The 13,186-nt window shown below is 42.6% G+C and overlaps 1 gene segment (V, D, J or C); it reads right to left on the bottom strand.

Moving 5' to 3' along the window:
- Window positions 1–901: 901 nt before the first annotated feature.
- On the bottom strand, window positions 902–3,154 carry LOC114910721 (Ig lambda chain C region-like; the record flags this gene model as incomplete). The annotated part of the segment is given in 2 exon segments: window positions 902–1,474; window positions 3,115–3,154. Coding segments are annotated over 2 exon segments (357 nt in total), but the record flags the coding sequence as incomplete, so codon positions are not given.
- Between the last annotated feature and the right edge of the window lie 10,032 nt (window positions 3,155–13,186).

The following is a 13,186-nucleotide window of genomic DNA, read 5'->3' as shown; positions in this document are numbered from 1 at the left end:
CAGGGGGCTGCTGTGAGGTGGGGGCTTACGGTAAATCAAGAGACACCAGAAAGAATCATCTGACCCTTTACAGGGAGTTTGAGTCAACTTGTACTTCCATTTCTGTGTGTGTCTGTGCAGCACAGAGCATGATGTAGTTCACGTAAAACTCTTTGTCTTTCTTCAGCTCACAGTTGTTACAGTAGTTAGAGCAGGAAGGGACAATCAGTGCAGTATTTTCCTTTCCGCTCATAGAACAGAAACACTAAACGTAGGTTATGCAGCACTTGTCTGAGCAATTTTTTCGAAGAGTTAAAGAGAGGCTCAAGAGACACTCAAGACCAAACGTTCAAGAAACCATTATGTTTTCATGTTCTTTTCACATGTGTGTGAGTCCCCATGATTTAGGGATTCTCCTCCTTCCCTGTCAGTGTGGGGTCACAGGGAGCTCCTGTCTCTCACACTGAACACACACTTATTGCAACTAGTTTTATTGTTTGTGTAAAGGAAACACAAATAGAAACTGACTTTAAATGTATGTAAGAATCTGCAGAATATTATTGTAGATGATAAACAGAATTTATTATGACAATGGCAGTCGTGTCCGTGTGTGTGTGTGTGTGTGTGTGTGTGTGTGTGTGTGTGTCATTATGGTAACAGGCAAACTGTTTCTGTTTGATATACATCATTCGTTAAATAATGAAACATTTTCCTTCAAGGAAGACAAAGTGTATTAAATGACAGAATGATTTTTTTTTTCGCTTGCTTTTCTTTAAATATAAATTTTCATTGAATTAATACATTTCCTTGTACTTTCTATGCCTTCTTTGCGAACAGGACTGTGCTCATCATTTGAAATGAACACTTAAATTACAGTACATGTGACACAATATGTATTAATAAGGGAAACAACAACTGCGTATTTGATTCAATAAACGTTTATTATTCTCAGCTGCATTTCAGACGTCACTCAAGCACAAGATCACACAGTGTAACACACCAATAATCTAATACAGAACAGGAGCAGAGGACACACTGGATAATACTGAGAAGCTCAAGGTAAAGGGTCTCACATATATAGTGGAGCAAAGCACATTATTAACCTCTATGTTACTAGTTACGAAAACAGTAAGAGTGGAGTAGAGCACAGAGTAAAAACACAGTAATGAGACGCCCATCTACACGGGGCAGTCGGCTCTCTTCATCGTCTCCAGAACTGGAGTCTGGGAGCCCTGAGTGGCCTTGCAGACCACCGTGCCCGCCTTCGTCCACTCGTCCGCAGGGAGGGTCAGCGTGCTGCTCCAGCTGTACTTGCCGTCCTTGTCCAGGAGTCCGCGGCTCGCGTCCCCAGGCTTGGTCCTGCCGTCCACCGTCCACTCCAGCTTCCAGTCGGAGGGGAAGCCCTTGTTGGCCAGACACGTCAGCGTGGCCTTGTTCTTACCGGACACCTCTTGACTGGACGGGGGCAGGACCGTGAGGACGGGGGCAGCGTTGCCTAGGAGACGGCAGAGGTCAGAGGTCAGAGAGAGGGCAGCGAGTGGACGGAACACCTTTAACAGCGGACATCGCATTGTGTCTCATCACCTGTACGTAGCGGAGGAGGAAAAGAGCTGTTAGTTAACTCTCAGAGGAGGAATGGATAGGCAGTTTATGAATGTCACCCACAGTATGTATGAGGTGTATCATAATGTGCCATTAATACAAGAGAACGGATCCCTTAGAGTCATTTTTACCTCCGCAGCTCAGTGTTACAAACCATAATGTGTCACTTTTCCACCCTTCTGGACATGTTCATACAGCCCTTCCGTACACTGCTTTTCTTCATTTTATAACACACTGATTGATTATTAAAAGTGTATCAGTGATGGACTGAATTCAGTTCAAAGTCAAGACAACCGGATACATATTGAATTAATGACCAAATTGGCAAAGCGCATCAATTATTTATCACATTGTTTGTATTATTTTCATCTTAATTATTACTGACAGCTGTAAAATAAACATTAACTCGAGCAACAAATAATGAATTTATAAAACAGTGAAAAGCAGAAGAAACATTTTTTTACAGGTTTAAATGTAAATCAGAAAATCCGTAGCGAACAAACAGTAAAAGAGACTTTTATCGCATATTATCGTTATTTATCGCATTTATTATTATGTATTTATCGTTGTTTTCTGTGTTGCTGTCAATATTTCGAACATCATTTGAAGTTGTTGTAACCAAACCAAGGTACAGTGTAACGACTTTGAAAAGAGCTGGAAACACTCTGTTGAAACATTTTTACAGGTTTAAATATAAATCAGAAAATCCGTGAACAGAGTAAAGACGCTTATCGCCATATTAATTATCGTTATTTATCGCATTGATTTTTATTTATCGTTGTTATCTATGAGTTGTCAACATTTTGCTACATCAACGATTTGAAGCTCTTTTTTCCAAACGTTAAGTGTAACGACTTGACTGAAAGAGCTGAAAATACACAAGTGAGACACTCAGCTTAAGAATATAAAGGTACTAAGGGAATAAAACGAGTTACATTCATTACTTTACAGTGTTCAGGATATAATGCAGAAAAAGTTTCTTACTTCCAACTTCCAGCCTGGTTCCTCCGCCGAAAGTGACCCACAGTGATTCAGAGCCTATTTGTGCTCGTACAAAAACCTCCAGCGCCCAGTGTACCGTCAATATACCGTATTTACCGGCATTTCATGGTAAATACTAATTTAGTCTCATGGCTGGTGTCTTCAAGACAAGAATCACAGCGGTGTGTCCATGACTGATGTGAAAAGGAGCTTTTACAATAAAATGCACCGCACCGTCAGATCCCCTGCTCTTGTCTTTTCTACTGACAAGTTTATTTTTAGTTTTCTGACGAAATGAAGCGAAAAAGACAAACAAGAAAAAAAAAAAAAGGAACATATTTTCCGAATGAGGAAAAGTTTACACAAATAATTAAAACCCTGAGTCGGAGCAAAATGTTTCTCAGAAAACATCTGGTAGGAGCACATTAGAGAATGAATATGAAGTATAAATATGACAATACAGTGAAACAGAGAACAAAGGAAAAACACATAAAAAGTATCTGTGCAGAGCTTTGATGTCGATGGTATTGAGTTAAAAGATGAAATACTTACTGCCAACTTCCAGTTTGGTGCCGCTACCAAAAGTCCACCACAGTGAGTGAAAGTCATTGAGGGGCTGTACAAAAAGTCCTGTGAGACACCAGTGTGTCTCTCACTGCTCACCGTGGATTATTGTCATGATCAAACACACAGCACCACTGAACACACCTTTACACCACAGATTCCACTATTGCATATTTTAATCAGTTATATTGAATTTTTCTCTTATTTTCTGTGTTTATTCCATCTTTCATTATGTAAAACTGAGAAGCTGAATGTTAAATACCAGCAATAACTTTTGAGTGATCAATATCAGACTATGCAGCAAAACAAGACCCTCTCAAACCAATGGTCTCTAAACTCATATCATGTCCATGTCACGACCCCAAGGGCGAAATCCCTGATGTCCAGCATCAGTCTAACTGCATGAACACACCTGGCCTCAGTTGGCCTCAGTTGACCTCAGTTGACCTCAGTTAACCTCAGTTGACCTCAGTTGACCTCAGTTGACCAGCTGAACAGCTCGCAGTCCTATAAAAGGCTGAAGTCATGTCACTGGTTTGTGGCTTATTGATCAGCATTTTACTACTTTCCTGTGGCTTCCCTTCTGATATGTGTTTACTGAGCTGTTTCCCAACTTCTGTTCCACTGTGTTTCTGCTCCAGTCCTTTGTGATTCTCTCCACATCTCGTGTTCCATCTCCGTCGAAATCCAGTCTCAGTGTATTCGTGTCGTACACCTAAAACTATTTAATTTCCTCTAAGAAGAGCCCGTGTGTCTCTTTCTTCTGTATTCATTGTGTTACCATTGCACTTAATTTCTCAACACTTGTGTATAGACTCTGCTACTGAGATCATCGCACCTGGGTCTGTGTCGATTTCACGTCTGGATGTTACGGGGCCCAGTTTTGAATTTCTAATTTTGTTAATGACCTCAAGATTTCAGAAGATAAATCAAATTAATTTTCAGTATTGATGGACACTGTATGCAGTTCTACAGTTTTAACACTCTTATTCAGTCCACTCGTAACTACCTACAATATCTGTAACTGAGAGTACATGGTACTGACTGCGATTCACTGCGATTAAGACATGTTACCAGATGATGGAGCTGTGGCACATTGATAAACAGTGGGACATTAGAGGAGGTTCTAGGATGTAACTTGTGTCATGCTTGCAGGCAGGAACAAAGGCGACGTACCCAATTGCAGGTGCACCGCTTATTGCAAAGCGTGGGCAGACAAGGGGCAGGTGAAATAACAAAATCAAAGGACAGGCACCAAGTCAACGTGGAGCAACCGTCGTTCGGAGGAAAATCCAAAGTCGTGGTCCAGAAACAAAGCTGTGGGTCGGGATATCAGGGAGACGTAGGCACAGGGTAAGGAGACACGGAAACAAGGACACCGGGGAACTCGCAGGAATGAAAGGAATACAAGAGTAATAACTTTAAATTTACATTTATTCATTTAGTAGACACTTTTCTCTAAAGCGACGTACATCTCGGCGAAAGTACAATTTGTACATAACATTAGGAGAAAGAGAGACAGAGTTGCAGACATGTGATTCTTAAGTAAACTTAGTTTGTTTCTTTCCAGTGTATGTTCTGATGTTCATTCCACACGTACGTGCACAAAACTCAGCACAGAATAATCCTGATCTCTCACACACACACACACACACACACACACACACACTTTCGAAACTGCTTGTCCCATACTGGGTCACGGGGAACCGGTGCCTAACCCAGCAACAGAGGGCGTAAGGCCGGAGGGAGAGGGGACACACCCAGGATGGGATGCCAGTCCGTCACAAGGCACCCCAAGCAGGACTCGAACCCCAGACCCAGCGGAGAGCAGGACCTGGTCCAACCCACTGCACCCTCCCTAATCCTGATCAACTTCCCACAATTTTTTTTTAAAGGTACACAAACATTTATGTACAATACAAAACAGGAGTAGAGGTTGTGTAAAGGCTTATCTGGGAATTATCATAAAGTTATGGTGCATGAACATTTACACCATACATGAGCCTGAGAGATCATGGGCGAAGTGCGTCCAGAAGAGGTGAGTTTTCAGACCCTTCTTAAATGTGGACAGAGATTCAGCAGTTCTGAGTGAGAGGGGGAGGTCGTTCCACCACAATGGAGCCAGAACGGAAAACCTCATTGTTTTACCTTTTGTACGCGGGACCACCAAGCGGGGAGATGTGGAAGAGTGTAGCAGTTCCCTCCATCACAGACATTTGCACCACGTTCTGCATCCGCAAAGCCGCCAGCATTGTGGATGAACCCACAAACCCCTCACATCAGCTCTTTACTCTCCTGCCATCTGGATAAAGGTACCGAAGCACTTGGACCCTCACGGCCAGACTGCGTAACAGTTTCTTCCCCCAAATTGTCAGACTCTTCAATATCCAGGGACTGGACTGACACCAACACACACACACACACACACACACACACACACACACCTGTACTCAACTGAACACCATTCTATCCGTTTCCAATTTTTTTGCAGTAATGTTAACATTTTTACAGCATTTATTATGATACTGTAATTTAATGTCTTTTATGGCATGGTGGCACAGCGGGTTTGGTTGGTGCTTGTTGTGTGGTGGGTCTGGGGTTCAAGCCCTGCTTGGGGTTTCTTGTGACAGACTGGTGTACCGTCCTGGGTGTGTTCCCTCCCCCTTTGGCTTTGTGCACTGCGTTGCTGGGTGGGCACCGGCTTGCCACAACCCAGCTTGGGACAAGAGGCTTCAGCTACTGTGTGTGTGTACTATACCACTTATATATGGTTGAAATGACAGTCTTGACATTGACTTATATTTTATCATGAAATATTCAAAGACTCAAAGACATTTTATCATTGTAATTCTTTTGTGCCTTTGAATCCAACTCAGTGTGTGCAGAGTTCTCATGTTCTCCATGTGTTTGCAAAGGTTTAATCTGAGCACCCTGGTTTCTTCCCACATTTGACACACACACACACACACACACACACACACACACACACACACACACACACACACACACACACACACACACACACACACACACACACACACACACACACACACACACACACACACACACACACACACACACAGAACCGCTTGTCCCATATGGGGTCGCGGGGAACCGGAGCCTACCCAGCAACACAGGGCGCAAGGCCGGAGGGGGAGGGGACACACCCAGGACGGGACGCCAGTCCGTCGCAAGGCACCCCAAGCGGGACTCGAACCCCAGACCCACCGGAGAGCAGGACTGCGGTCCAACCCACTGCGCTACCGCACCCCCTTCAGAAGAACAGCGTTTCTTCATTCGGTCTCATCAACACCGGTGTCCTGGATCACAGCAGAACTCTCGGTGGATGGAAATCTGAATGGCATTTGCATTTCAGTTTATTTTTTCTCTGTGCTTCAACTGCAGAATTGTAACTACATGACTAAGTATGAGGCAGCACAGCGGTGCAGTACACCTGAGCTAGAGTTCTCATGTTCTCCATGTGTTTGCAAAGGTTTAATCTCCTGGTTTCTTCCCCAATCTGACACGCTGTTCAGAAGAACAGGGTTATTTCATTCTTGGTCTACTGTATTTCTCACACATCTTATATAATATGTTACAATAACCCTGTTCAGCAGTGTTTCGGGCCGCGATCCATGTTACGTATTCTGAACACTAACCAGGGTATCACTGTGTTACTGTCTGGGCGTCTCAGCTTTACCGTGACGTTGTACAGCGTAACACAGTGGACAAATTGCAGGTCCGTTCCGTATCAGCCAATGTGTAGCAGAAGGAGTACATTCAGAACAGGTAAGTTATTAAACACAGCAGGTTACACAGTATATATGTATTTTCTGATATTATAAATAACTTGCAATCCTTTCATGAACACACAAATATCATGCTGTCAGAAACCACTCAGGCTGTAGTTGTCATGAACCCAAGTGCACAATTTTCTCAGCCTTTGATAAAGTGAACTGGTGACAAGTGAGTTCATGGACAAAAACACAAGATGAACACTGAGGGTTTGGAGATGCTGGACACAGACAAGGATGGAACAAATACTGGAGACATTGTTCTCTTGAGAGACGGGGGAACAGGGGCCTCTATTCGGGTTCTGCCAGGAGGGTGTTGGTGCTCCTTATATCTGTACTGTTCTCAGGTGCAGGTGTTTGGGTCTGGACCCTCTCAGGGGATGCGACACATCAGCTGTAAATAGAAATGACAAGTCAGCAGTGTTATGGCTTCCCAAGGAAATCATAGTAAAGTTCACGCAAGGAGCTGCTCGAGCTCTACTGTGTTGTATTATATTAGACTGTTGCACTGAAGCAAAAACTCTGCCTTGATGTTTAAAAAGTTGTCATGTTTTCTCATTTTCTCTACCTGCATGATTTCCAAATATTGATTTTCTTTATTTACCAAAACTGGTTTGTAAAATTTACATATCTACACATACTGGCTGAAACCACTCGGCACAAGTCGGGTCGTGGCGAACCGGAATCTAACCTGGCAACCCAGGGCATAAGGCTGGGTGGGGGGCACACCCAGGACGGGACACCAGTCTGCCGCAAGGCACCTCAAGTGGGACTAAAACCCAAAACACCCCAGAGAGTGAGATCTGGTCAAGCCCACAGCTCCGCTGCACTGCGACACCCTCCAATTTGAACCTATGGAAATAATGAGATTTTTATAATGTAGTTTATTAATAAACATAAGGTTACTTCAGTACTGGAAGGGTTTTAATTATTTTTTCAGACACAGAGTAATCTATGACACAATGTAAAATGTGCAGTGACAATGTGAACAGCAGCACAGAATTAACTTTTTTTTTCCCAAACAGACATTTAGTGTAATAAATGAAGTGAAATGAACACCTCTTTGATCCCCCACCACAAAAAGATAGAAAAACCAAGGGAGTGAAAAGCAAGAACAACACAATCTATAAGTTCTACATCACCAATCTCAACCCCCCCCCCCGCATCTCCTTGCACTGACATGTATCCATTTATCAGATGCTTTTCTCCAAAGCGACTTCCAGTGAACTCTATGTAGCGTTATCAGCCCACACACCTTGTTCACCTCAGTGACTTACACTGCTAGATACACTACACTCACTGGGTCACTCATCCATACATCAGTGGAACACACACCCTCTCTCTGTCACTCACACACTATGGGTGAACCTAAACAGCATGTCTTTGGACTGTGGGAGGAAACAAGAGCACCCAAAGGAACCCCACACAGAACACCTACAGTACATGCAACTCCACAGAGACTGAGCAGGGATCGAACCCATGTCCTCTCACACCATTCAGACACTGTGAGGAAGCAGCACTACTCACGGTACCGCTGTGTTGTCCATCTACTCAAAGTGACTTCCTGTAGCTGCTTGGATGAAACTCAACACTCTGATCTGTTGTAGACTGATGCTCTCTTCTGCAATACAGAATCCTGCTGAAGATACTTCCAAGTCTCCTGGTCTTCTCTGCAAATTCCCAACAGTTCACAGTCTACAAAACCATCAATGGATCTGCTCCGCGATATCTACAGGACCTGATAACTCGCTACACCCCAACCAGACTGGTACACTCCTCCACCTCTGTTCACTTAGTGGTCCCACACACAAAAGGTCCAAAATCAAAAGCACAAAGGTTTAAGGTTCTGACACCCATATGGTGGAATGACCTCCCCCTTGCACTCAGAACTGCTGAATCTCTGTCTACATTTAAGAAGAGTCTCAAAACACACCTCTTTCAGATTCATTTCTCTCCCGATCTTGTAAGTGTTTGATAAATGTATACATGTTTGTTTTATTTAATCATTTTTAAGAACAATTTGTTTAATAATGAGCCTTTATGCAACTACTAGTGTAATGTGCACTGATTTATACTGTCGTATGTGACACATTGACTGAACTCAACAATCACATGTCGGTATCCAAAATTCTCCTTCTCTTACTGTAATGAACTTTCTGTATTGTTCTATGAGTTGTATTTAGTTTTGGAGAAAAGTTTCTGGTAAATTAATCAATGTGACTGTAAATGGAAATAAAACACAGACAGACAGAGAAGTGAGTCCTACAGCCACCTTATCATGTCGTTTCTGAAAACATCAAGGTTGTGTTCACACCAGTCACATGTGTATCAGTGTGTGTTATATGTATTTGCATAGAGAAGCACTTTGCATGGGCAGCACATGCTTCAGTGCTCTGGGACTGTTTATAGTCCTCAGAGTTGGACACTTCATGACTGACAGCTGTCCTTCATGGGAGTAAAACTCAAAACAACAATGATGAGTTCTATCAGTGTCTTCATCTCTGCACTTATGCTTCTGCTCTGTATCCAAGGTAAGGTTTAAAAAAAAATTCTTCAGATATGCTTCAAAATGTTTGCTGTGTGTGGATTTTACACAAAATCCAATTTATGAAATCATGTTAAAAAACACAATAATCTGGTCATATGTTCATTATTACACTTTTCCTTTCAGAATCCAAAGGACAAATAACTGTGACTCAAAGTCCTGCAGTGAAAGCTGTTCTACCAGGACAGACAGTCAGTATGAGCTGTAAAACCAGTACTGCTGTGTATAACAACAACTATTTAGCCTGGTACCTACAGAAACCTGGAGAAGCTCTTAAACCCCTCATCAGATATGCTACTTCTCGTCAGTCTGGGACTCCAGATCGATTCAGTGGCAGTGGATCTGGGTCTGACTTCACTCTGACCATCAGTGGAGTCCAGGCTGAAGATGCAGGACATTATTACTGTCACAGTTGGCACTACCCTAATAATGTCTGGGTGGCCACACAGTGTTACAGAGCCGTACAAAAACCTCCTCAGTCACACTTTACAGTTACTGCACTGCTGGGCTTGAAGAGGAAGGAAATAAGGGGACAGTTTGCAGACAGTTATCCAGCAAAAGTGCTTTATTTGAACGTTACTAACAAAATTGATGACATGAAAATTTCAAGATTTTCCAGCCATATTTCTTAAGAAAATTTGTTTTACTCTTTTGTAATACGTTTCAGTCATAAGCCGCTGTCAATCCACCATAGGAATCAAGTACCCTGACATGTTCATCTCACACCTCATTACTACCTATTTTTATGTGGACAGATTATATTTTTGATGCCATTTTCAGCCCCATTCACTGGTTAATATTGTAATATTGTAATATTCAACCCCAGTTCCAGAAATATTGGGACAGTTTGGAAAATGCTAATGAAAACAAAGAGAAGTGATTTGTAAATTTACTTTGAATCATATTCAAACAAAAACAGTATAAATACAAGGCATCTGATATTTTTTACTAATCAGTTGCATTGTTTCTTGAAGAAAAACTTTTTTTTTTTCTGAAATTGATGCCTGCAACACATTCCAGAAAAGTTGGGACAGGGGAAGTTTAGGACTAGTAATGATGTGACAAGTTGAAATAACAAGGTGATGTGAAACAGGTGATGTTAAAGAGGTGCAGTAATTGTGATACAGTCTATAAGGAGCGTCCAAAAAAGCCAGAGTCCTTCGAGAGCAACGATGGGTGGAGGTTTGGAAAAAAGATGTGTCAGTGAATAATCCAGCACTTTCAGAACAATGTTCCCCAACGACAAATCGGTACGATTTTGGGCATTTCGCCCTCTGTAGTGCAAAATATAATGAAAAGATTCGAGGAATCTGGTCAAATCTCGGTGCGTCAAGGAAAAGGCCGAAAACCACTTCTGAATGCGCGTGATCTCCGATCCCTCGGACATCACTGTTTAAATAATCGTGATGCGTCTAGTGGATATCATGACACAGGCTCGGGAATACTGCGGTAAACCTTTGTCAGTCACCAATATTCACTGCTGTATCTTCAGCTTCAAGTTAAGGCTTTACTATGCAAAGCAGAAGCCAAACATCAACACTGTGCAGATGCGCCACCGACTTCTCCGGGCTCGGTGTCATCTGAGATGGACAGTAGCGCAGTGAAATTGTGTTCTGTGGGCCGACAAGTCAACATTTCAAATAGTATTTGGAAAAAACAGCCATCGTGTTCAGCCGTTGTGTGGAGAGTGTTTGGAGTATAAAGTTTGTGCACATTTCCTAGACAGTCACTGCATTTTATGAGCTACTGCAAGTGTGACTGCTGAGCAAAGACACACATCAGGGCTCTTTATGTGTCACAGCATCCTAAAATGTCCCTCCACAGCGGAAAGCAACAGAAGACTGAGGATCAAATGGCTCTTCAGATCATTTTCACATGAGAACAGTTGAGAACAATGTGTTGGTAATGAATGTCAAATTGAAGACAGGAATAAGAACTGTACTGGAGCCAGATGTGTGGAAAACACTCTTAGGAGTGTGTTTGGGGGATGAGAATTACTGAAACTGGGAATTATAAGGCGAACTAGAAATGCTCTTCTCTGAAACAATAATAGCGAAACAACATGTCGAAAAACTAAAATGTAATATCCACTTCTGGAGAAGGGTGAAAAGAGGTGGACTTTTGCACTCCATCCTCAGCAGCTTCTAGAACTGTGCCATCGAGAGCATCCTGACATGAGGCATCACTGTTGTCCAGGTTCACCCCAAAGTACTTCTCTGTGTGTCCTCACAACCTCCACCTTCACTCCATCAGGTCTTTCCAGGCACAACGAACCCGGATGAGGCCAATGAGTGTGGTGTCGTCTGCAAACTTCAGGAGTTTGACAGAGGGGTCTTTTGCGGTGCAGTCGTTGGTGTAAAAGGGGTCAAAACCCAGAAGAAACCCTTCACCAACCTTCCTAACTGCACTACTTCCACACCATCTGAAGAAAGTAAAAAACAAACAACCAGAGAGGTGTACAAGCAGAGGAGTACCAGCAATAAAAAGATGGAGAGGAAGAACTATAAAAATCATATGAGAACAGGTTTGTTAATCAATGAGAAAGCTCTCCAGTGGTATCTTCTCAAGATCTGGGAATCCCTGCCTTTCCTGGTCCAGTGAATCAGGTCCATCACTTCTTGAATGGTAGTTTTGACTCTAAATCCAAAACGGAATGAACACTCCTGTGGACAGATCAGACAGGAATCAGAACTGTCCTGGAATAAAATGTGTGGCGAACTCTCAGAGGAGTGTGTGTGTTGGGGGGCACATGAATTGCTAAAACTGGCACTTTAAAGCAGGGGCGTAGGCAGAACTTTTTTCTGGGGTGGCCAGGTAAGACCCAGTGATTTCATTGGGGTGGCCAAAAAAAAAAAAATCACAACTGACTGTGACATGCTGTACCAAAAGCAAATTCTACAGGCAGAAATTCTATAAATTCCTCAGAATTTTTTTATTACAAATGTATACAAGAAATTACAGTGACACTATTTAGAAATGTCTGTAAAAACATTATAATGTCATTTAATACAATCCTTATTCTACATTATTTGTATATTTAGATGCTAATTATGCAAATTGGGTATTGGAAATTATTTTTTACGTTTGCAGATACAACTTATGTAACCTACATAGCTGGTGGGCAACGACTGACTATATGAGTGTTTTTGCTCATCTCTGATTCTGGTCTGATGTGTGTTGTGTCTATAGAGCTTCTCCACAAGCTCCTCTCGGACTGTATCTGTGCTTCCTCCTTGTCTCTTTGAGCAGCACACATTTCCCTGCTTCTTCTTCCCTCTCTGTACCATTCATTTCCCTGCCTCTTTGTCATTTTCAGTTGTACTGCTACTAGTCCTGAGTCTGTAAAAAAGGAAAGTATCATCCTATCTTCCCCTGCTTTCCTTTTCATGCTCTAGACAAACACATGTATCAAGAAACACTTTCATTATTATTAAATTGAATGGCTACTTACAAAAAACAGTGACAGACTCATCATCATGTCTTGCTGCTCTCTCTCTGCACCCCGACTTGGAGGAGGACCTGCACCCTCTTCCCCCTTTTGCCTGCTTCCCGTCGTACAGACGCACGTGCTGCATGTGAGACATGGAGTGCACCTGCATCCCTGTCAGTCAGTCAGTCAGTCCATCCGCCCACCTGTCCGTCAGTCCATCCCTTCTAAATGTAAGCGTATCATGTGGTAACGTTTATGTTGTAACTATTTTTAAAAATTAGTTACTAGCAG

Source organism: Scleropages formosus, chromosome 6, assembly GCF_900964775.1.
Source record: "Scleropages formosus chromosome 6, fSclFor1.1, whole genome shotgun sequence".
Taxonomy (NCBI): Eukaryota; Metazoa; Chordata; class Actinopteri; order Osteoglossiformes; family Osteoglossidae; genus Scleropages; species Scleropages formosus.
The sequence above is the reverse complement of the archived record's forward strand: the minus strand, read 5'-3'. Positions and strand labels throughout refer to the sequence as shown.